General features: G+C 39.1%; 3 protein-coding genes across 8 annotated transcripts; 1 reads left to right on the forward strand and 2 right to left on the reverse strand.

Annotated features, from left to right (window-relative positions):
• Positions 1 to 188: 188 nt before the first annotated feature.
• Positions 189 to 9,432, reverse strand: mat2al (methionine adenosyltransferase II, alpha-like). Of its 2 annotated transcripts, none has more exons than XM_078272019.1 (9): positions 9,342 to 9,432; positions 7,859 to 7,936; positions 6,748 to 6,870; positions 4,676 to 4,788; positions 2,753 to 2,896; positions 1,314 to 1,532; positions 1,038 to 1,220; positions 717 to 850; positions 189 to 628 (listed from the first exon to the last, which is right to left on the reverse strand). In XM_078272019.1, the coding sequence occupies exons 2-9, from the start codon at positions 7,929 to 7,931 to the stop codon at positions 526 to 528; spliced, it is 1,092 nt and encodes a 363-aa protein (XP_078128145.1). In that variant the 5' UTR covers positions 7,932 to 7,936; positions 9,342 to 9,432; the 3' UTR covers positions 189 to 525. The 2 variants fall into 2 exon arrangements, with proteins under 2 accessions (XP_078128145.1, XP_078128144.1); XM_078272018.1 differs by having other exon boundaries at positions 8,955 to 9,427.
• Positions 9,433 to 12,276: 2,844 nt separating this feature from the next.
• Positions 12,277 to 16,503, forward strand: LOC144531247 (vesicle-associated membrane protein 8). Of its 2 annotated transcripts, none has more exons than XM_078271283.1 (3): positions 12,277 to 12,384; positions 13,463 to 13,633; positions 15,869 to 16,503. In XM_078271283.1, exons 1-3 carry the CDS (start codon positions 12,382 to 12,384, stop codon positions 16,004 to 16,006), a joined length of 312 nt encoding a protein of 103 aa, XP_078127409.1. In that variant the 5' UTR covers positions 12,277 to 12,381; the 3' UTR covers positions 16,007 to 16,503. The 2 variants fall into 2 exon arrangements, with proteins under 2 accessions (XP_078127409.1, XP_078127408.1); XM_078271282.1 differs by lacking the exon at positions 12,277 to 12,384 and adding an exon at positions 12,397 to 12,819.
• Positions 15,611 to 22,710, reverse strand: hnrnpd (heterogeneous nuclear ribonucleoprotein D). Of its 4 annotated transcripts, XR_013503204.1 has the most exons (9): positions 22,204 to 22,709; positions 21,823 to 21,991; positions 21,054 to 21,215; positions 20,737 to 20,868; positions 20,513 to 20,612; positions 18,338 to 18,493; positions 18,141 to 18,232; positions 17,697 to 17,798; positions 15,611 to 16,880 (listed from the first exon to the last, which is right to left on the reverse strand). XR_013503204.1 is itself a non-coding variant. In XM_078271280.1 (8 exons), exons 1-7 carry the CDS (start codon positions 22,368 to 22,370, stop codon positions 18,165 to 18,167), a joined length of 954 nt encoding a protein of 317 aa, XP_078127406.1. In that variant the 5' UTR covers positions 22,371 to 22,709; the 3' UTR covers positions 15,611 to 16,880; positions 18,145 to 18,164. The 4 variants fall into 4 exon arrangements, 3 of the variants coding, with proteins under 3 accessions (XP_078127406.1, XP_078127405.1, XP_078127407.1); XM_078271280.1 differs by lacking the exon at positions 17,697 to 17,798 and having other exon boundaries at positions 18,145 to 18,232; XM_078271279.1 differs by lacking the exon at positions 17,697 to 17,798.
• Positions 22,711 to 22,758: the final 48 nt, after the last annotated feature.

Here is a 22,758-nt window from a genome sequence, read left to right on the forward strand (position 1 = left end):
CTACATGAAGCAGGTCATTTAAAAAGAAATCCAGCTCCTCTGGCTCCACCTACAGCCTGTAGTGAGAGTAAATGTTTTTAGCAGTGGTGGAAAGTAACTAAGTACAATAACTCAAGTTACCCTTTTCTTTTATTACTAATCAAGTAAAGTAAAAGTACCTCAAATTTAAAATGGAGTCCTCGAGGAAGTCTTATGCAGCTTTTCAATCACCAAATATTTATTACAAGTTAGCAAAATGCATGACTTTCATACATGTTACAGAATCTGACAATTCTTCCTTGATACTCAAAAATCACATTTATTGCATCATTTCCTTTTAACAATAACTACAGTTTCTCATACAGGAAAGTAGCTCAATCATGATTAAAACAAAATCTAAATTCATTTCTCACAAAGACACTGACCACTTCCGTACAGTTTGAGGTCAGAGAAAAAACATCTCTGTTGTATTTAGATATATGGATTCAGTGACTCTTGATTGTTTCATGACTGGTTATTAGGACATGACTGGAATGTGACTGGAGCTCAAAACACCAGAGACTTTGGTTTTTCCCAGGGGAACTCCTCTCTGCCGAAGTGACCGTAGCAGGCAGTGGCCTGGTAGATTGGCCGCTTCAAACCCAGCTCCCTGTGAAAGAAGTCAACATTACACGTTATATTTTTTTACAGAATAACACTACAACTATGAGGTTTCAGCTATGAATAACTACACTTACTTCACAATGACCCCGGGCCTCAGGTCAAAGTTCTTTTGTACTATTTGCAGCAGCTCGTCCTCGTCCCTGTTCGATGAGCCGTAGTGAAACACAGAGATGGAGAGTGGGTGGCTCACACCGATCGCATAGGAGATCTAAAAGGCAGAACAGACACAGACGCTTTCAGTCAGACGCTGTCTTGTTTTGTCCACAACTCAGATATTCAGTAAGTCTATTTGTAGCAAATTTAATCTTCTAAATGTAATTTTTTATTATGCACAGTAGCCGCACAATTATTACACAAAAAGTCATCAACAAGTGCAGCTTAATGAACCTCCTCACCTGAACGAGGGCTCTCCTGCACAGTCCGGCTTTGACCAGAGACTTGGCGACCCAGCGTGCCGCATAAGCTCCGGACCGATCCACTTTGGAGTAGTCTTTTCCGGAGAAAGCCCCTCCTCCGTGACCACCCCATCCTCCGTATGTGTCCACTATGATTTTACGCCCTGTGAGTCCTGCATCACTCTAATGACACAGAAACAGAAACTTCGTCTTGCCCACACATTGATTTATCTTTTTTCATATTGCCTTTCCCTCTGTGGTTTAGTCCTCACTCACCTGTGGGCCACCCGTAAGGAATTTCCCGCTTGGCAGTAGATGGTAGATGGTCTTGTCATCCAAGTACTTGGCGGGAATGACGAGCTTCACCACCTTCTCTATCAGATTGCGTCTGATCTCCTCCAGGGTGATGTCCGGGCTGTGTTGTACTGAGATGACCACAGTGTGAATGCGCAGTGGCTCCATGGCTCCCATGTTGTCTCTATACTCCACTGTGACCTGCAGACAAGAGGGCAAAAATACTTTTTGGCACCGACCAACTTCCATAGTAGCATCACGTACCTCCAAAGTATCGAAAAAAATGCCTTGTCAGTCAACACCAATTTCAAATTTCAAATCACAACATAAGCACAGAGACGGGGCTTGCGTGTGTGTTGTGGTATTTCACAAGACTTGACAACAGTGTGCGTCACATGAAGTAAACGTAAAGGAGCTGAAAAGGGTTAGTGACTAGGGCTGGGCAATATATCGATATTATATCAATATCGTGATACGAGACTGGATATCGTCGTAGATTTTGGATATCGTAATATCGTGATTTGACAGTGTTGTCTGTCCCTGGTTTTAATGGCTGGATTTCAGTAAAGTGATGTCATTTTTTGAATTTACCAGACTGTTCTAGCTTTTCTATTATTTGCCTTTACCCACTTAGTTATTACATACACATTAATGATGATTATTTATCAAAAATCTCATTGTGTAAATACTTTTTTGTAAGCACCAATTGTCAACCCTACAATATCGCCACAATATCGATATTGAGGTATTTGGTCAACAATATCGTGATATTAGATTTTTTCCATATCGCCCAGCTCTATTAGCGACGTCAACCTTTTCAAGAAGGGCGCTGAAGGAATGAAAGAGGAAGGCTGCATATCTTTTTTGCGTGGCTGCATGTAAACCAAAAAAGTAGTGGAATATTCATTTTTATTAGCCATGTAAACAGCTTAGTCGGAATATCGTCTTTTTCGGAATAAGAGCAAAAACCGGAATATTAAGTGCATGTAAACCTAGTCAATGTTGTTTCGTGTCTTGCTTTCCAGCCATCTGAACCTGTATCTGCCTGCCTGTAAGCTTCTTCAATAAATAACTCAACTGTCTGCCTGGATTGTCTGCATTACCCTGCTGCCTCGCACACACCTGCCTGACATTTTAATTATTTAATAGACAGGAAAAGAGGAGAGAGAGAGATGGGGACTATCAAGAAACAAAGATCAGAGTCAACCCAAGAAACGCTGCGGTTCACGGGCGGTGCCTTTAACTCTTAATTCAATTCAATTTTATTTATAGTATCTAATCATAACAAGAGTTATCTCAAGACACTTTACAGATAGAGTAGGTCTAGACCACACTCTATAATTTACAAAGACCCGACAATTCCAGTAATTCCCTTCTTAGTCCACCAGTTGGCCCTTCTGTGCACTTTTGAGATGGCTCACTTGTGATTTGGAGTCCGGTCGTATCCAAGGACACTCTCCGTTCAGTGAGAGCTCCTTCATCCTGTAGTTAAGTTTGTGAGCCAGAATGATGGTTAAGGGCATGCACTCATCGGTCTCGTCTGTGGCGTAGCCGAACATCAAACCCTGCGGACACAAGCAGCACGACAAATGCAGAAATGTCAGAAACCCAGTCTGAGAAGTCATGCCAAAAGTTTCAAATTCAAATCCTTAAATTGAAGTAAATGCAATTAAATAAAAAGAGCCTTTAGATGTTTTTTATTACCTACACGAGCAGCGTGGCTCGAGGCACGATCAAGTCTATCCACTACTTTGGTCCAGACTGAAATATCGAAACAACTATTGGATGGATCGGTACTCAACTTCATACAGACATTCACGTTCCCCAGAGGATGAATCCTAATGACTTTGTTGATCCCCTGACTTTTCCTCTAGTGCCACCATGAGGTTGACATTTTTGGTTTTGATTGAAATGTTGGTTACACTTTACTATGTAGCTACATAAGAGTGACATGACACTGTCATGAATGTGTCATAAACATTATAAACAAGTCATAAACATTTATGACGCTTCTGTCATTAAGTGTCATTCGGTTTTTGTCATGACAAATTATGGTTAGGGTCATGACTAGGGGTCATGTGTTCATGACACTGTCATGTCACTCTTATGTAGATACCTTCAAGTAAAGTGTTACCGAAATGTCTTCAACTATTGAATGGATCCTCAAGTTAAAGGTCCTATGACATGCTGCTTTTTGGATGCTTTTATATAGACCTTAGTGGTCCCCTAATACTGTATCTGAAGTCTCTTTTATATAGACCTTAGTGGTCCCCTAATACTGTATCTGAAGTCTCTTTTATATAGACCTTAGTGGTCCCCTAATACTGTATCTGAAGTCTCTTTTATATAGACCTTAGTGGTCTCCTAATACTGTATCTGAAGTCTCTTTTATATAGACCTTAGTGGTCCCCTAATACTGTATCTGAAGTCTTTTATATAGACCTTAGTGGTCTCCTAATACTGTATCTGAAGTCTTTTATATAGACTTTAGTGGTCTCCTAATACTGTATCTGAAGTCTCTTTTATATAGACCTTAGTGGTCTCCCTAATACTGTATCTGAAGTCTCTTTTATATAGGCCTTAGTGGTCTCCTAATACTGTATCTGAAGTCTCTTTTATATAGACCTTAGTGGTCTCCTAATACTGTATCTGAAGTCTCTTTTATATAGACCTTAGTGGTCTCCTAATACTGTATCTGAAGTCTCTTTTATATAGACCTTAGTGGTCCCCTAATACTGTATCTGAAGTCTCTTTTATATAGGCCTTAGTGGTCCCCTAATACTGTATCTGAAGTCTCTTTTATATAGGCCTTAGTGGTCCCCTAATACTTTACTTTTTTTTAAGTTAATTATTTTAAAAGCAGCATTCTACAGTGTCACGAGTCTTTGGGAAGCAGAAATTACTGTACAGTTGTTGGACTCAGGTACAATAAAGATATGCATGTGGTTTGCACACTGATTGCTCTAAAACATACAATTTCCATCAGCCTCAGCTGTACTTTGTGTTTAGTGCTTATCAGCAAACGTTAGCATGCTAACTAACAGTACAGTCACATAGAGCTGCTAGCATAGCTGTAGACTCTTCTGATATCTAGTCTATTAAACAAATTGTTGCATAAGGAAATGTTAAATTTAGCTTTTAAATTAAATAAAAATGAAGTAGCCAATAAAAACACACTACAATAAATGACAACAATCACATTGCAAATGCTCTATAAGGGCTCCTTTACCAAAGTGACATTTTACAACCATTTTCATGTCATAAAACATTTCTAACTTCCACGTGGTGAATCGTTAGTAAGTCAGTAGTAGATAAAGTTGAGGTTTAAAGGTGAAATACTGAACCTGGTCCCCTGCACCGATGTCCTCCTCATCCCTGCCTTCAAACACACAGTCCGATATCTCCACAGCCTGCGGCTCCAGCGCCACCAGCACATTGCAGGTCTTATAGTCAAAACCTGCAGATCACAGTTGAGAATCAGAAGCTTAAATTCCCGGTAGGGATCGACCGATACTGGTTTTTCAAGGCCGATACCGATTATTAGTAGTCAATGAAACCGATAATCGATACTTGGAACCGATATGCATAAACAGTGAAAAAATATATCTTTAAAGCTATAGTGCGTAGTTTCTGCCGCCCCCATGAGGAATTCTAAGTAATGACAACAAAACTGTTGGTGAAATCACATGATACAAGCCTTCTGTGATCGCACCAAGGAGGACGCAGAGGATTAAAAAAAAAACATGATGAGCTCTTCAGAGGATTATTTTCACTCGAGTTTCTGCACTCGAAAGTCGCTGGACGCCACAATCTTCTGAACATAGTCATACTGAGAAATACAGAGAGAGTTGTGTGGAGCGGAGAGTCTTAATTAGCTTTGTAGCCACTCATTTGGCCAGACACGTAACAATCGGTAAGGAGGGTACGCGGTTGCTTACGGGCCCGGACCAATCAGGGGGCCGCATCCCTGGAAGAGATTGATTGACAGCCGGGGCCCCCTATCACATTTTCATTACTCGTGACAATCCCAGCAGTCCCACGTGCAGCCACTGACCAAGCGGGAGTGAGAACGGGTCAAATTCATTTCCTTGTTTCTGATATGAAGTCGAGACGTGTGTGTGACTCGAACAGCTCACATTTACCAACAAAACGTTCAGCGATAGAACGTGCAAAACATTTCAGACTGTCCTGTCAACATGTATACATTTTAACATCAATGTACGCTGTAACGATTCACTCTAAAGTCGCTGAAAGCTGCTGCTGTTTCAATCGGCTCTCTGCAGCGGGCGGGGCTGCTGCCTCGTTCCCCCCGCGACTGATGCTCGCACACACAAACACACACGGTGGATGCAGGAAAAACCGGAGACGAGACGTACAGGAGGACCTAAATTGAGGACAGCTACGCTCGTTATTGTAAGTGCAATGATAAGTTAAAGTCCAATAAGTAACGTTACTTTATCAAACCGTATGAATGTGTGTCCCAGCCCATGATAGGAAATTAACTAACAATGTAAAGGTCAACAAGCCACTGACAATGACAGATATGTTCATATTTGATTAATTCAATAAATTATTATTTTGTGTCTTAAATCCACCAGCCGTTTTCATATTATACCAACATTTGCAGCATCCTGAGCCTTTTTGGTAAGGTTCCTAGGAAATCTCAGCCCAGAGTAATTAATTAATAGTAATAATTATTATTCTCCCCAAAACAAGTGTCCTTTTTATTTTTAAAGAACTATACAACAAAAAAAATCATTGCAACTTTTATTGCAATTTTTTTACAAAAGCTCCAGCGAAATCAGGCATTTGGGGCCACGACAATTTCCGTTTTTTCATGTGTTATGGTGCATTCACCAGTGTTTTTTTGTTGTGGTGCGCGTAGGCTACTCCTGATTTTGTCAGTCATCTCATCTCTTACATGCTGTGTCTCTATGATCCTATCCTGTCCTATTGATGGTGTTGGCTCGTTACGCCACTGCATTTGGCAATGGCTTGAATGTAACGGACGTTTATTAATATCAAAAAGTTCCGCACTAAAGCTTTAAGTCAAAATTAAGATTTTGGAACGTTACAAAATCCGAAAACAAAACTTTTTTTAAAATGCTTTAAGCAATTATTTAATAAATTAGAAACTTTCAACGTAATACCCAGTAAGAGATAGTCAGATGGTGTTGTGGGCGGGACATTATGTCAGACTCAGTGGGGAGTGAAACAGAAGCAGAGGGACAGACAGAGCTGGAGGGAAAACAAAGTAGACCACTTTTTAATTCATTAACTTTATCGGTTATCAGGCAAATAAAACGCTGATACAGATAATCTGCAAAATGCCAAAAAACGGCCCGGTTATCGGTCTATCCCTAATTCCCCGGGATAATTCTGCACTAACTTAAAGTCATTCAAATAAGAATCCCACCTTTTGAAGAGTCATCATAGCCAATCTTCTTCACAGTATTTCGGACCACTGACTGGAGATCCACGATGGCCTTAGACGTCACTTCTCCAACCAGTAAAATCATGCCTGTCTTCGCCACACATTCTGCAACAAGATGTTTTTACTTGACACTACGTGTAGAACAAACAATTTTCTGAAAACAGTCAATTCTAGGGATCCTTTCTATAATAATGACACTACAAAACGGCACTTTTAGTGGACGTAAATTAAAGGTGCGCAATTGCCCATTGACGTTACATTGCAGCTTTTGCCGCTGCCGACTGCAGCAGTTTTTCTTAATATTGGACCAATTTCAAAAAGTGTTAGATACAAAAACATAGAAAAATAGGGTCCAGGTTGAAAAAAAAAAAAAATGAAATTATGATGATGTTTCAGTGGGAGTTGAATGCATGTAATCAGCCACGAGATAAAGCTGTACTGAACTTTGCTCTAAAAGGGGAAACACTGATCCAGTCAAAGATAATTGGCTGTTCATTAATAACGAGTATTAACGGCTATACTGTTTTCTTGTTGGCTACCGTTTTAGTTTTGATTTGCGGTGGTCCACACAAGGCCACATTTTGGATTTTAAAACGCTCTCATGTTGTTTTCCAGTTTAGTTCACAGCCAGATTATTGATTGAGAAGTTATGAGTAAACAAACCAAAGGAAATATTCTGCGCACTTCTGTGAAGCCTCAAAACAAGCCACAGAATCAATTCAGCTTCATACTGAATTGTTCCAATTATTGTTTCAGTAGGCTTTTTGACAGAAAGTATTCAAAACATGAGGTTTGTGTCAAGAAATACTATTGAATTACATCCGTTTCTTGTCCCTCATTAAAAAATCTATGATTATGAAAAGTTTAACTGCTGCACACAGATGTCCCCTACTTAACTGAAAGGTCCTTTGCATATTGAACCATAATTGGCTTCTAAACTAAAAATCATGCCTGTATGTGTAAGTTTATGACTGAGATTTACGGTGAACGCAGAGAAATGCTCCTCCGTTAGCAGATGAATGTAAAAACTCTTCTGAGTGGAAGGGGGGGGGGGGCCTTAATAAAAACTTAAATATCAGGTTTTACAACTCACCACAAGCCACTTTAGAGTCGGGGTCTTGACTCAGGTATGCATCAAGCACAGCATCGCTGATCTGGTCACACATTTTATCTGTGAACACAAAGTCAGAGATATAATAGGGACAGACACCTCTATACATGTATTGTTTTTGATAACTATCAGTATTTAAATCTTTTACTTAAAAGACTCAATACCACAGTGTAGAAATACTTAGTTATAAGTAAAATTCCCGCATTAAAAATGTAAGTAAAAGTACATAGGAATTAGCATCAATATTTACTGTAAGTACCAAAAGTAAAAAGCACTCATTTATGCAGAATTGCCCAATTCAGAATAATATATATTACAGGATTATAATTATTGATGCATTAATGTGTTCATCGCTTTGACTGTTGCAGCATATATATATACATACACACTGCAACAGTCAGTAATGTGGCAGAATGTGCAGTATGAAAGTGCAATATGCAACCTTGTCATGCATTATAATTTAGCATATTAACTGATTATTAAAAGCTCTGAACAAAGTAACCACTAAGGTGTTTTCATTAGAACTCTTTACAGGAACGTGTGAGTGTGTTTAGACTGATTGATTGACATCTTATTGAGTCTCATGTTAGCTTTATTGCACCAATTAGGGCAGTTTTTTCCTTTTTCATTCTCATTTGTAGATGAAGATTTGTGACCTAACAAATCCCCATCAAAGCTCCGGCCCACCTTCAACCAGAGCAGTGACCCAACAACTGAAAACTCCTGTGTGTTCAGAGGAATGTAAAGTAACCAAAGCTGTTACATAAATGCAGTTACGTAAAACATACATTTCCTTCTAAAATGCAGTGGAGTAGAAGATTAAACTAGCAAAAAATGGAAATGCTCAAGTAAAGTCCTGGTGGTACCTCACCACCACTGACTGTACTCTGTTATTTCCACCCATCACTGCCATGTAGCTGATTGTACTTAGTTACCTTCCATCGCTGCTTTAACTTAACTATGTGAGTAACGAGTTACTTTTTTTAACAGACAGACAATGAACATGCCCATGCAGTGTATTGGGTGTAGTACATCAGTACACACATCAGGTATACACAGTTAAACATGAATACAGTACCGGAGTGTCCCTCTCCAACAGACTCGGATGTGAAAAGGAAAGTCTTCCCGCTGCGGGCTGCTCCGCTCGGATTCATCTTCAGCTCGTCGGTCGGTGCAGGGAAGTTGAATTTAACCGAATAAACGGCACCGTTGTACTATAAGTGAAAGTACCTTCTGTTGTCCGCCGACACTGATTTTCATAAGCAATAATTAACTATGACGGCTGAGCTAAGAAGCATGTGCAGCGTAGACTGTTTGGTTGGACGTTTGCCTGATTTTAACTGTTAGTAAAGTCAATTTAAGACAGGCGGGTTTAACGGAAAACAACTGACGCAACGTTTCACTGGTAGTCGTATAAGGGAGGCTGTTTCAAATAATTATAATAAATAGTCTTATAAATACACACATTTAAGTACTCATCTTTTCGGTGGGTTTTCTGTAAACGGCTGTGTGAGCTGCTGAACGAGGATGTTTACAAGTGGAAGTCCTTCAGGCAGCAGCACGGACAGCCTCAAGATGGCGCTGAAAGCTTAATCTCTTAATACATCCATGAACTTAATTCAATTAAATCAGAGACGGTTTAGCTATAGAAAGTCTTTGATTAAATTAAAGAGCAAACAAGTAAATAAATACATAAAAATATAAAAACACAAAATAATATAACTATGATAACTTACCTTGAATTTGGCAACTTATTTAGTGGTGGAAGAAGTATTAGACCTTTTAAGTATTAAAAAAAAGTAAAATTTTTTAATTCCATAGATAGAGGTGCTGGTCATATAATTAGAACATCATGAAAAAGTTGATTTTTGTCAGTAATTCCATTCAAAAAGTGAAATTTGTATATTATATTCATTCATCACACACAAAGTGATACATTTCAAATGTTCATTTCTTTTAATTCTGATGATTATAACTGACAACTAAGCCAAGGCCAAGTCCTGTTGGAAAATGAAATCTGCATCTCCATAAAGTTGGTCAGCAGCAGGAAGCATGACGTGCTCTAAAACTTCCAGGTAGACGGCTGCGTTGACCCTGGACCTCAGAAGACACAGTGGACCAACACCAGCAGGTGACATGGCACCCTAAACCATCACTGACTGTGGAAACTTTACACTGGACTTCAAGCAACGTGGATTCTGTGCCTCTCCTCTCTTCCTCCAGACTCTGGGACCTTGATTTCCAACGGAAATGCAAAATTTACTTTCATCAGAGAACATAATTTTGGACCACTCAACAGCAGTCCAGTCCTTTTTGTCTTTAGCCCAGGCGAGACGCTTCTGACGCTGTGTCTTGTTCAGGAGTGGCTTGACACAAGGAATGCGACAGCTGAAACCCATGTCTTGCATACGTCTGTGCGTGGTGGTTCTTGAAGCACTGACTCCAGCTGCAGTCCACTCTTTGTGAATCTCCCCCACATTTTTAATGGGTTTTGTTTCACAATCCTCTCCAGGGTGCGGTTATCCCTATTGCTTGTACACTTTTTTCTACCACATCTTTTCCTTCCCCTTTCTATTAATGTGCTTGGACACAGAGCTCTGTGAACAGCCAGCCTCTTCAGCAGTGACCTTTTGTGTCTTGCCCTCCTTGTGCAAGGTGTCAATGGTTGTCTTTTGGACAGCTGTCCAGTCAGCAGTCTTCCCCATGATTGTGTAGCCTACAGAACTAGACTGAGAGACCATTTAAAGGCCTTTGCAGGTGTTTTGAGTTCATTAGCTGATTAGAGTGTGGCACCAGGTGTCTTCAATACTGAACCTTTTCACAATATTCTAATTTTCTGAGATAGTGAATTTGGGGTTTTCATTAGTTGTCAGTTCTAATCATCAAAAGTAAAATAAATAAACACTTGTAATATATCAGTCTGTGTGGAATGAATGTATACATTATATAAGTTTCACTTTTTGAATGGAATTACTGAAATAAATCAACTTTTTCATGATATTCTAATTATATGACCAGCACCGATAGATAGATAGATAGATAGATAGATAGATAGATAGAGAGATAGAGAGATAGAGAGATAGATAGATAGATAGATAGATAGATGGACCCAAACTGCTGTGCTGTGTTACAGCAGTAAGTATAATGTAGGTACTGTAGGGTAGGAATTAGAGTTCACAGAATGAATGGCAATATTTCCCCAGTAATAGAACCTTTTTCTGCATTGTTTTGTCAGTCCAGTCAGAGAGACTTAGAGGAAATGACACGACGTTGAAGGTATTTTAAAAACCTAAAAGATTCGGGGGTTTTGATAAGACATTTAGGGCTGAAGCCCCAGAAGCCATCCGCTCGCTCTGCCCCTGCAAAGTCCATGATTACAAGGTTGAATATTGCACTGTCACACCCACATTTTGTCTTTATGGTCTTGATTATTTAGGGTAATAGTACATTTCAGACTAATGTATATGTTCATATTTGAATTTAAGCAATCATATGCCTAGACATGTTTCTTGAATATTTGGCAATCATTCACCACTTAGTGCAGCACACTCCCAATGTTCAGTTTGTGTGACTCATGGCCAGATCCTCTTTATTAGAAAAGTGTCCTCTATAGTACCAACTAAGTACTATCAAGGCATTTTTGACCTGTTTATATATAAACATATTTTTTATACATATGTATTCATACATACATACAGTACATTTACCCAATAATATATTATTATCAATAATTCTAATCAGTAATACAATATATATTATTCTGTAATGGGCCATTTTGCATAATGAGAACATTTACTTGTTGCTTTATATAAATGTTGATGCTCATACTTTTATACGTTTACTTACATTTTGAATAGGGCTGGGTTTAAAAAAAAAAATTACATTATCCAATATCAATTCATAAAATCCTGAGATCGATCCAGAGGCTCTGTGAAGATATTGGTATCATATGAAACTAGACGATATAAGAATCCATATCATGCTAAATAATGCTCCCAAGTGAGGCGATAGTTTGGCAGGGAAGAGGGAAAAACTATTAGTATATTGTAGTTATAGTATATTGTCAATGCATCACATCCTCAGCACTAAAGAACATACATTTACCTGAGTTTCACTTTAAATCCAGGAGTTTTACTTGTGTTAGTCAGTGTCAGTATTATTTACACAGCATGAATTACAGTATGTATACAGACTGCTGGTAGGTGGTGTGACATATTTATTTTCATACTTATGAGTTATTGTTCTTGAACATATCTGGCAAAATGTTTACAACGTGGAGCTACTGTTACATAATTCATTCTGGGTGCTAAACTGAGGTAAACTCATGCTTCAAAACAGCATGGAAATGTATATTTGCATACTTAAACTGTCACTGGCTGCTCAAATAACAATCTGCACAACACAGGATGAGGAAATGAGGCAACCTTTATTGCCTTGCAAATATCTCTCTGCTGAAAACAGAGCCCTTTGCCTGGACACATCCACTCAACACTGCTCGACAGCTGATGGTATGTGAACACGTAGAACTGGGACAAAACTATACGTTGTAAACTAGAATGTGTTCTTTTATTGTCTTAACTATCCCACTACTCTTGAATCATTGATGAACGTGTGGTAGCAGAGTTCATAAAAAGCAGGAAATGAAAGTACTGCGTGTTCATTATCGGACTTCAGTTCTTCATGGGGATGATGACTGGTTCCTGTTAAGCCAATGAGACTTTGATTGAGGCAACCGGGAGTTAATGAGTAACACAGGAGAGGTGCAACCTTCAGCAGACATTTGCTCAGCTCTTACCGTGTGACTCATACAGTCGCAAGAAGCACAGATCTCTGCGTATGTTTATTATACTGGTAGGACTGGATAACAGGACTCTGTGGAGGCTTTTATTTTTTTTTTGTAGTAGTTGTTCTGTTGGTTGTGTCTGAGAAACTGAGCTTCCATGGTGAGTGGTGTACTTTTTATACAATGAAGTTTAGTTTTAACTCAAATATTGTTAATGTTTCAAGATATCGATTGTTCTTCATCTTAATATCGTTTACAATCATTCCCTTCCTATTCTCGTGTAAGACTATCGTGCTAACCAGGTTGACTTTATGCTTGATATTTTCATGTGACAATCACACAGGCCTCTATAAACTGAGACACACCTGATAGCGCAATCTCTCCTGTTAACAGGAAGTGAGGTTTGGACATTTAAATTTGTCATTACAGAGGCTTCTGCTCCGACAGTATGTTTGACTTTAAGCAGGCCCGTAGCCAGCCTAATGGAAATCGGGGCTCTTTTTTTCTGAAAGTGGACCTTTTGCAGTTTTTCCACTCATTTTGTATTTAATTATGAGGTTCAAATACTTAGTTTTGGGAACTTTTTATGCCCAAATTTGATCTGGATTAGCTTGTCTGCTGGTATCTTAATGAGCAAGCAGCATAATATTTACTACAGTGTTGTCAGATTGCTTAAACAGAAAATGTGCAAAAAGAAAAATAGCCCAGACCCCCCTGTCTACAGGCTTGCTTTTTTTTTGTGGTGGTAAATTTGTAGCGATTGCGACTAAAAATAGAAAAATTTGTCCTCATTTTTCTCTCAGGCTGACACAAGGTCTCAGTCCCCGGCCGCTGGCTCGACGGCCAAACTCGACCAGGTGCAAGGCCAGGTCAACGAGGTTAAAGTTATTCTGAAAGACAACATCAGCAAAGTGCTGGAGAGAGGGGACAGATTAGATGATCTGATCGGCAAGACTGATGACCTGCAGGCGTCTGTAAGTATCTCCCGGTACAGTGTGTTTAGAGATTAGGCTTTCATAGGACTCTTAAAACAGCAAGGCTGTTATAAAACGTGTTTCTACAGTGGTGAAAAGTAACTAAGTGCATTTACTCAAGTACTGTACTTAAGTACAATTTTGAGATACTTGTACTGTACTTTTCTGTTCCTTTACAAGATTTCAGAGGAAAATATTGTACTTTTTTACTTGCTATATCAGGGAACTATAGTGAGTTACTTTACATATAGTCTCGCTTTGCCAGACCCTCCTCCACAGCGCGTTGAAGGAGGGTCTGGCTATTCCACATAGCATTCGAGGATGGGAGGAAATGCGCTCTGGTTTAATGGCATTTCTTTAAACCAATCAGAATCGTCATGGGCGGTGCTAAACTCCGCACAGAGCCGCTGGAAAATAGTCGTGCGAGAGAAAACTCAGATTGCACAGTAGTCTAGCTAGGCGTCTCAATTTATCCTGCAGAGATTGTAGGAGCAGTTAACCGTAGTCCTCATAAATCCACCGGATTTAAAATTCCAACACAAAGAAAGAGGAAGGAAACGGAAAATACTAGCCTGGGAAAACCCTGACAAACTTCCGGCAAATTTGAGATTTGCTCTGCAAGTCCGTCTGGCCAAGAGCCCATTCAAGCCCACTTCCAATTTTTCCAAATCGAGGCACCAATCACAACCGTTGAGGCGGGCTTTATACGATGACGATAGCACAGCAACGGCGAGCAGCTTTTTGTTTACATTCAACATGAAGGCCACCGAAGCGCAGCAACCCGTTGATGCCGCTGTCACTGCTACGTCACCCGGATCGTCGGTCTGATTGGTAGAAGGACTATCCAATTGCGCCCAGAGGCATTTGAGTGGTGCCCGTTGGTGACACCCCTTTGGAAATTACAATTGGAGTTACAACTGAGAAGGGTCTGGTGTCGACCAGGCTAGGAAAATACACGCATCCGGTGAAATGTCCTGCGGCAGCAGAACAACCCCCGGAAGTGGAACGCGAAGGATATAGATGACTTTACGTATTAAGATTTAACATAAAAAAAACATATAAGCTTTTAAAATAGTGTTTCAAACCTTTTTGTCATGTGTAGTTGGGGTACTCTGTGATGTTATGAGGTACTGTAATCAGAGAGACATTTCCCGTCTAAACTTTCCAAATGGTTTCATTTAAATAACTGCTTGAAGTTCAAAGAGGTAAAATGAGCCAGTATTTAACAAAATGGTAAACATTAGAAAAACATCCAATAAATGAAAACCTATGTATCAGAACTTTTTCTCCTTCTCTCTCCCATTAATTATCTCCCGACCCCTCAGCTTTATCTGGTGACCCTTTGGAGGGGCCTAACCCCTAGGTTGGGAACCTCTGGACTAAACATTCTAACTGCATACGAAGTAGTTAAAGCAGCAGAACCAAAATTGGTCTTTTTTTCCTGGTCAAACTCTGGTGCCTACATTACCCACAATGCAACTCTATTGTCAACAGTTTAGGTTGGAGATTCAGCTGTGTTATGCTAGAGCCTAGTAGCCTGGAGCCTCTAGCCTGGAGCAGAGATAAGGAGCGGGCTACAGAGGTCTAGTAAACTCCCATCTTTCTAAGTCCACACCTCCAGATTTGTTTTTCATTTTCAAACTTGTAGTCCTTAGCTTAGCCTTACTGAAATTCATCAAACTTCACACAGCTCCCTCTGTTGACACAAAAGGCTTTATACAACTTTTTTTTTTTACATATGCATTGGTGCTCCCCAGGGTTCTGGTTTAATGCCAACTTCACGGCCATATGACGGAAAATCAGTTTGGATTTCAAGTCCGAGATAAAATAAGTATTTACCAAGTAACGATAACGAAATATGAATAAAACATTCTGGTGAAGTGATCTCTAATGCTATGAAAATATATGTTTTATTTATATTATATATATATTTTTGTAATAAAAATACAAAATAAAGTTTAACACACACACAAAACATGTATTTATGATGTTAGGGCATTTATTTAATCATTTAAAAGGAAAAGAAAAACGTAAGACCTCAATAAACGAAACCCAATATTTTTAAGGCCTTATTTTTTTAGAATATTAAATTTAAGACTTTTAAAATACTTTTAAGAACCCCGGGGAAACTCTGGTACTCCTCAACACCTGCAAGACTTTGATGTGTAAGTCAAAGATCTGGGTGCTTCTTCCATCACTTGTGTTTAATGAGGTTTCCTTTATGCTTCTTTTCAGGCTGACTCTTTCCAAAGAACATCCACACGGGTTGCCAGGAAATACTGGTGGAAAAACATTAAAATGATGATCATAATTGGTGTGATTGTGCTGATCATCGTTATCCTCATCATCCTCTTTGCCACAAAAGTCATATAACACCCGATCTGAACTCCTTCAGCAGCTCAGGACTGAAAGCGATGAAGACGGTGGATAAAGCTCACCTCTTTTATTTTGCGTGTAATTGCTCTCGTGAGAGAGTCTCAGATCATTTCAGCTCAAACAAACGGACATTTCAAGAAATATTTATGTAAATTCAAAAGGGTAGATGATTTTGTAACACCTGCAGGCTTATTGGTTAGGCTGCTGCGATAAAGCTTATGATGACATGATGCAAATTAGAGCTTAAATTGTTAGAAACTTGGCTGAAGTACTTCTTGAACACTCCAACAGTCAATGTGACGTAATATTACTATTTCACAACGGATCACATATCCAAATGAGTCTTTATTTTTATTTTATTGTATTTCTTTTTGTCCAATTAGCTGTGTATATATATATATATATATATATTCTGTTTATGACTGTCAAACTCTGTAATGACATATGTATTATATGACTGATGACTACCATAAAAAGGAAATTGTAACAACGCATTTTATGCATTCTTTGCTACTACAATACTGTATGTGTGTGTGTGTGTGTGTGTGTGTGTGATCTGTTCCAACCAATCTAACATTTCGGTTATGTAATAATTGAAGCAATTCACAAATAGCATTTGAGAACATTAAATACAAAAACAAGAGAGGATTAGGAACGCAAAACTGCCCTAACTTTGCAGCAATCTAAATAAATGCAAAACAGCCAAACTTTTGAGATACAACAAATACTCCGGTAAATATAGAGGAAATGTAGTGTAGGTCATAGTGCTCTTCATTAGTTTCTTACAGTCAGCTAGTGACCTTTGCTGGATACCATCATCTCTCTGGCCAACGCTCCATCAGCGCTCTGCTGTCTTTCATCACTCTGAAACCTACGAAAAACAAACAAAACAGATCAGCTATAGATGAACCAAAACCTGCTAAAACTATAAATAAAACAGGAATCCCCCGTGTTTATAATGTCCAATGTCAAAAATAAATTAAAAAACTGAGAACAATTATTTTACAGTTTAAAAAACAAACAAATAATAGTTAGTCCATAAGCTAGAAATCCTGAAGTGCAATATAAATTGAAGAAGTCAAAATACTAAATGGAAGAAACCTTCAAATCGGTCAAAAAAAAATAAAAAAAATAATACACATTAAAGAAAACATTACATGCAAATTTCTGGAAACTTCTTTCTTTTACAAAAGGTTATAAAAAGGGAAAATTTGTTACAGGAAAATTAACAAAACGAGGAGTCTTTTTCCATCGCTGTCAGTAAGACAAAACAGAGCAATACATGTACACAAAGTAGCACTTTATCTCTCCCCCCAACACAGTCTCGTCCAAATACGAACCAGGTTTTAGCTCATGGACTTACTGGCTACAAGAGCTAAATAAAGAAACAAGCATTTTAGATAAGATTAGGAATGCATATATTAACAATAGGAACTGGAAAGTCCAGAGAATGCTGTACGTAGTACCCTTTGAAAAGCAAATAGTTATTTTTACATATTTATAAATCATTACTTGTGGGGGAGTAAGGGCCTGTAACAAAAATGACAATTACATGTGTATATTTTAAGTTTTACATTATTAAAAAACAGTTGCAAAGAAAGTAAAATGGAAAGAAAGATGACAAAGCTGGACGTGTCCCATATTGTTTAGATTAGAAATGCTGATACAGGATGTTGTAAGACCATACCAAATGGCAGCATTCGAGAGCGTATGCTTCTCGTACCCGGTCCGCATTGAGCGGGCCCTGAGAGTATCTGGGAGTCAGCTCATGGCCTGCAAGGAAGCTCCGCTGGCAGGTACAAACAAGGTATGTCAGAGTTAGGAGACAACATACTTCCTTTTCTGTTTCCTTGCACATCCTTAACTTTTGGCATCCATTTACTGTAGTATCAGTACTTTACCTGTTAACTTTACACTTTTAAAAAGGTGCAAAAGAGGCAGCAGAAGGCCAGCTGTTAAAATAATCGCCACAAGACTGTAGCCTCTATGTTACCACTACTGTAAAGCACTTGAGGGTGCTGAGAAAAAGAAATTTACAAGAGGAAATTAAACATAATGTTACCAAAACAGCAAAGTAAATATAACTACCTTAAGTTTAAAGTAAGAGGTGTATTGTTTTGTCTTTACATACCTACTTGAAGATGAGTTTCCTCCGTTAATACGGCTTGTAACTGTTGGTGTGACCGCCACGCCGTGGCGACTTGCCATATCCACCAGATTCATCTACAAGCGGGGCGCAAAATCTGATTTCAGGGGTTTTTGTCATTTCAAAACTAATAGAAAGTGAAGGGAAAATTTAACTGGAGCACGTCAGGGTGTTCTACTCACCGTTGTAGTCACCATATCCATAATAGTTGTTGTAACCAGGGTAATCATAGCCACCGTATCCTCCATATCCTTGATTATTGTAACCATAATTGCCATAATTCCCATAGCCTTGATTCCAGTAGTTGCCATAACCCTGGTTCCAATTCTGATTGGGACCTGCAGTTAAACAGGATTGAAATAAAATGCTTTTGATCACACAAATTAAGTGCTTATTGTTTTACATGCGGTTAGATAGAGCTCTATTAAAATTACATTATTGAGCATTTTAACCCTTTATTACAGCTGACATCAAATAAAATGACAGTATTTCGTTAAAATGCAGTGTTTTCCCTAGATTTGTGGAAGACTTGGGAGCACATATTATTAGGGGCCCTCCCTCAAATAATTGTTACATTTTGTAATTACAAAAAAATTCATTCATTCATTCATTCATTCATCATTTTGGACCATAATTATTACCATATCTGTGTCCAAAACGTTGGAAAAGCTATAGCAGATAATAAAGTCCACTGGGGCCCAACGACAATTCTTAGATATGAATCGCGACACTAGTTGCAGTCTTCTCCTGAAAAGAGGTGGCGCTAATGAGGAAATGCTACCGACTTTGCCATCTCTACGGACTAGAGGAAGAAGAAAAAGGTAAACAACGGCAGAACTGGCAGCAGCGTTGACGTCAATGCTTCGATTTGATTCGATGACCTACTTCGTCGGATCAAGCCTTTCATTCGCCATAAAAGAACTCATCTTAACCCAGTAAGTTTACAAGAGAGACTTGCAGTCACTCAGAGTCCTGGCATCCGGTTGCCCTCGAGCTCGTCCATGCTTCCCGTTTCCGCTTTGTAAAAAATAGAGTGGTGCGCACCCTCTGGTCACGCACTCAAAATCCTGGCGCACCAGCGAGATCTACGTCATTCTGTAAAAAGGCCCTTGCCGGGGTCCCACATCACTTTTTCCTGCCAAAAACAGTCAGGCACATAAGCTCCCATAATAGCACAACCTGTCACTTTTACTCCCCTGCTTTGTACAGACTAGACAAACAAGACACCACGTGTTCATAAGTGAGCTTTAGAGGTGAGATTTCCCTGTTTCTAGTCTTTATAGTAAGCTAACCGCCTGCTGGCTTTAGCTTCATATTTACTGTGCCGACATGAAACTGATGTCGATCGTCTCAACTAACTCTCGGCAAGAAAGTGAAAATGCTCATTTCCTGAAAAAGAAAATGTATCCACTGATTTACAGATGTGTCTTTCTCAATGGAAGTCTATGGGCCAGAGGGTATCATGTGACAGGCCCGGAGTAGCAGTTCCACCATTTGGCCGCTATGTTTGCTTCAAAGCCGGATGCACTTCCTCAGGGCCTGGTCCTATATAGGATTGCACGATATATATAGACAAATTGTCATATTGCGATATCGACTATGAATACTGCGACATTAATTTCGATATTTTTAAACATATATATATTTAAAATTACTAAAGTTACGGGAAAACGCATCAAAATAGATTCATAACAAATAAAACAAGTTTTCCTACAACACAAGGTTTATTTCAACTGACGGTCATATTGGACTGGTCCAACATGAATACATAAATAAATAAGGATCATGTCTACAGAACAGGACATGTTTTACTGGTTGGACAGTATAAAATAAATAAAGAGAACAGGACATGTTTTACTGGTTGGACAGTATAAAATAAATAAAGAGAACAGGACACAACTTTTCTTTCTCTTCTCTGATTCATTCCGTTTTGTTGTCTCTATCTATTTCTTCACTTACACCGTCACTCTGTTGAAATATGGACACACGTGGTACGCTCCATAGGGTTTGTCACGTAGTGGACCCGTGCGCTGACGTGCACTAACATGTGCAAGTAGCACTGGCCAGTGAAAGATGATCATTATAGCGTTTCAAGCTCTAAATCAAACACAACTAAGCCACACAGCCAACGGACGGGACGCAGCACTCCACAAAATAAACAAAATATTGCATACTTATCGCGACACTTTCGATATATTGCGCAACATGATATCGCGATAACGATATTGAGTCGATATATCATGCACCCCTAGTCCTGTACTGTAATTTCTTATTCCAAAAGTTACGATTTTACTGTAAAAAAAAAAAAAGGTGCATTATTTACATTTTTCTATACGTGCAAAGTTTTCTCCACTCACCACCGCCTCTTCCTCGAGACCTGGATGGGTATCCACCTCGGCCTCCCCAGTACTGCTGCTGCTGATACTGTTCCTTGGACATCGCCACTTTTATTTCACACTGAAGGAACACCAGTAAAGTTGTATGTCCACAGTAATTATGTGTCAGTTATAAAAGTCAAAGTAATTAGCGCAATTACCAGGTAATCGAGTCTTATTTGGCAGGAGAGAAAAGAAGTTTGTACCTTGCTTAGTCCAATATTGTGGTACTTTTTCTCCATGATGCCTTTAACTGGCTCCTCCTCTTTGAATGTGATGAAGCAGAAGCCTCTCCTTTTGTTGGTTTTGTTTTCCATGGGAAGTTCAATTGACTCCAGCTAAGTGTTTAATTACGTTTATAAAAAGAAACGGGCAAGTTCATTTTGATTTACAGTCATGCAGACCCACGAGAAAAATTCATTAAATGGATAAAAAAAAATATATATATATATATATATATGATCCCAATGAGCCACAGCACAAACTAAAAGCTAAATCTGGGAATGTTAGAAAAAATGTGTACCTCTCCGAAGGCACTAAAGTACTCTCTGACTTTGTCTTCAGGAGTGTCTGGAGAGAGACCACCAACAAAGATCTTCTTTACGGGCTCCTTGCTCTTCATGGCTTTGGCTTTTTTGGGGTCAATGACCTTTCCATTGAGTTTATGTTCCTTCTGTGTGGCAACCTACATAGCAAAACAAATAATTGACAAAAGGGCTCATTTAGAAAAATTATCTTTAAGTGTTAATTCACACATTTGTTTTGTAGGTTATTGTTTCTATTAAAGACACATGACCCCAATGCAAAGGATGCTTCTTTGTCAGACTGGGTCGTTCGAATTGTTTTCATTGTCAATGAATCTGCCGGTTATTTTGTTACTGTCAATACTGTCAATTCATCGTTATTTTATTTTATTAAATGTCACAAAAATGTGAGGGGAGAAGTTTACAAATCCTGTAATGGACCTCAAGGTGACATTTAAAATTGCAAATTGTGTCCAAAAAAACAAAGACTTTCAGTTCACAATGATCTACAACTGAGAAAAGGAAATATATACTTTGTTGTTAATTCAGCCCCAGTTTGCCCTTGCATTCAAGTCACAGAGCTAAACATCCGATTTGCCTGAAAATAAGCAAACTAGCACGGGTTCTTAACATACAGCAATAACACAAGATTAATTCCCTGTTTTTGGCAGCTTCATTTATCATTACACAAAAAGGTCAGCACTGTGCATGTGGCTTTAAAGTACTTAGAAGTACTTTATTAATGCACTAATGGGAGCAGGCCAGTACCTTGTCAACACTGTCTGGTTCTTTGAAGAGCACAAAGCCAAAGCCCCGTGAACGGCCAGTCATGGGGTCCAGTTTTAAAGTGCAGTCTACAACCTCCCCGTACTTGGAAAAATAATCTTTCAGGTCCTTCTTAGTCGTGTCCCAGCTGAGCCCTCCTACAAACATCTTACTGTTGACAAAACAGCACATTTAAAAGGAACCACAATTACCAAAATTACCAAATTCTTTCCACAAGCTATCACCACACTGACACTGACAGCACTTGATTTGGTGTTTACAACACAGCTGCGGTATCTTAACGGAGTCACAATGGTTGGTTAGAAATGTTTCATTGTGGAGAGACTCCTTCCAACTCTACGATAAGTGTAATGTTGCCATTACCCCTCATCCTCCTCGTTTTTACTGGCGTCAATTCTTGATCCCTCGGCCTCGCCCCCCACCAGGCCACAGTCCCCGGCTGCAGACATCGGCTCGTCACTGTTTGCCTCCCCGTCCTCTTCCATTCTCATCATGGTCGTGTCATCGCTGAACTCATAGTCGTCCGACATTGTTTTAGGCTTTTAAACGTTGTCGCTAAACTTAAGCAACGTCAGAATTATTTGCAGAAGCTAAACGCTAAAAGCTAACGTCAGTTGGCTTGCTGACAGCTAATGCTAGCTAGCGGCTAGCTAATATTTTTGTTATCATGTATCGTTAGCTGTAACTCGTCGTCGTTAACTAGAGCAAGTTATTTCGTTTTTCTAAGTTCATTTAACTGTAAAGTTAGTCTAATTTTAGGTAAAATGTGTTTCATAAAAACAAAATGTTCAGTTTCAGTTGCTACAGTTTAGGGGGGGTTTGTGATCGTCGTTTTTCGTCTTCTTCTTCTTTGCGTTGTATTGGCGGTTAACCAACCTCTTTATAGGCGCATTACCGCCCCCTGCTGGACTGGAGGTG

Source organism: Sander vitreus, chromosome 16 (genome assembly GCF_031162955.1).
Source record: "Sander vitreus isolate 19-12246 chromosome 16, sanVit1, whole genome shotgun sequence".
In the NCBI taxonomy this organism is placed as follows: Eukaryota; Metazoa; Chordata; class Actinopteri; order Perciformes; family Percidae; genus Sander; species Sander vitreus.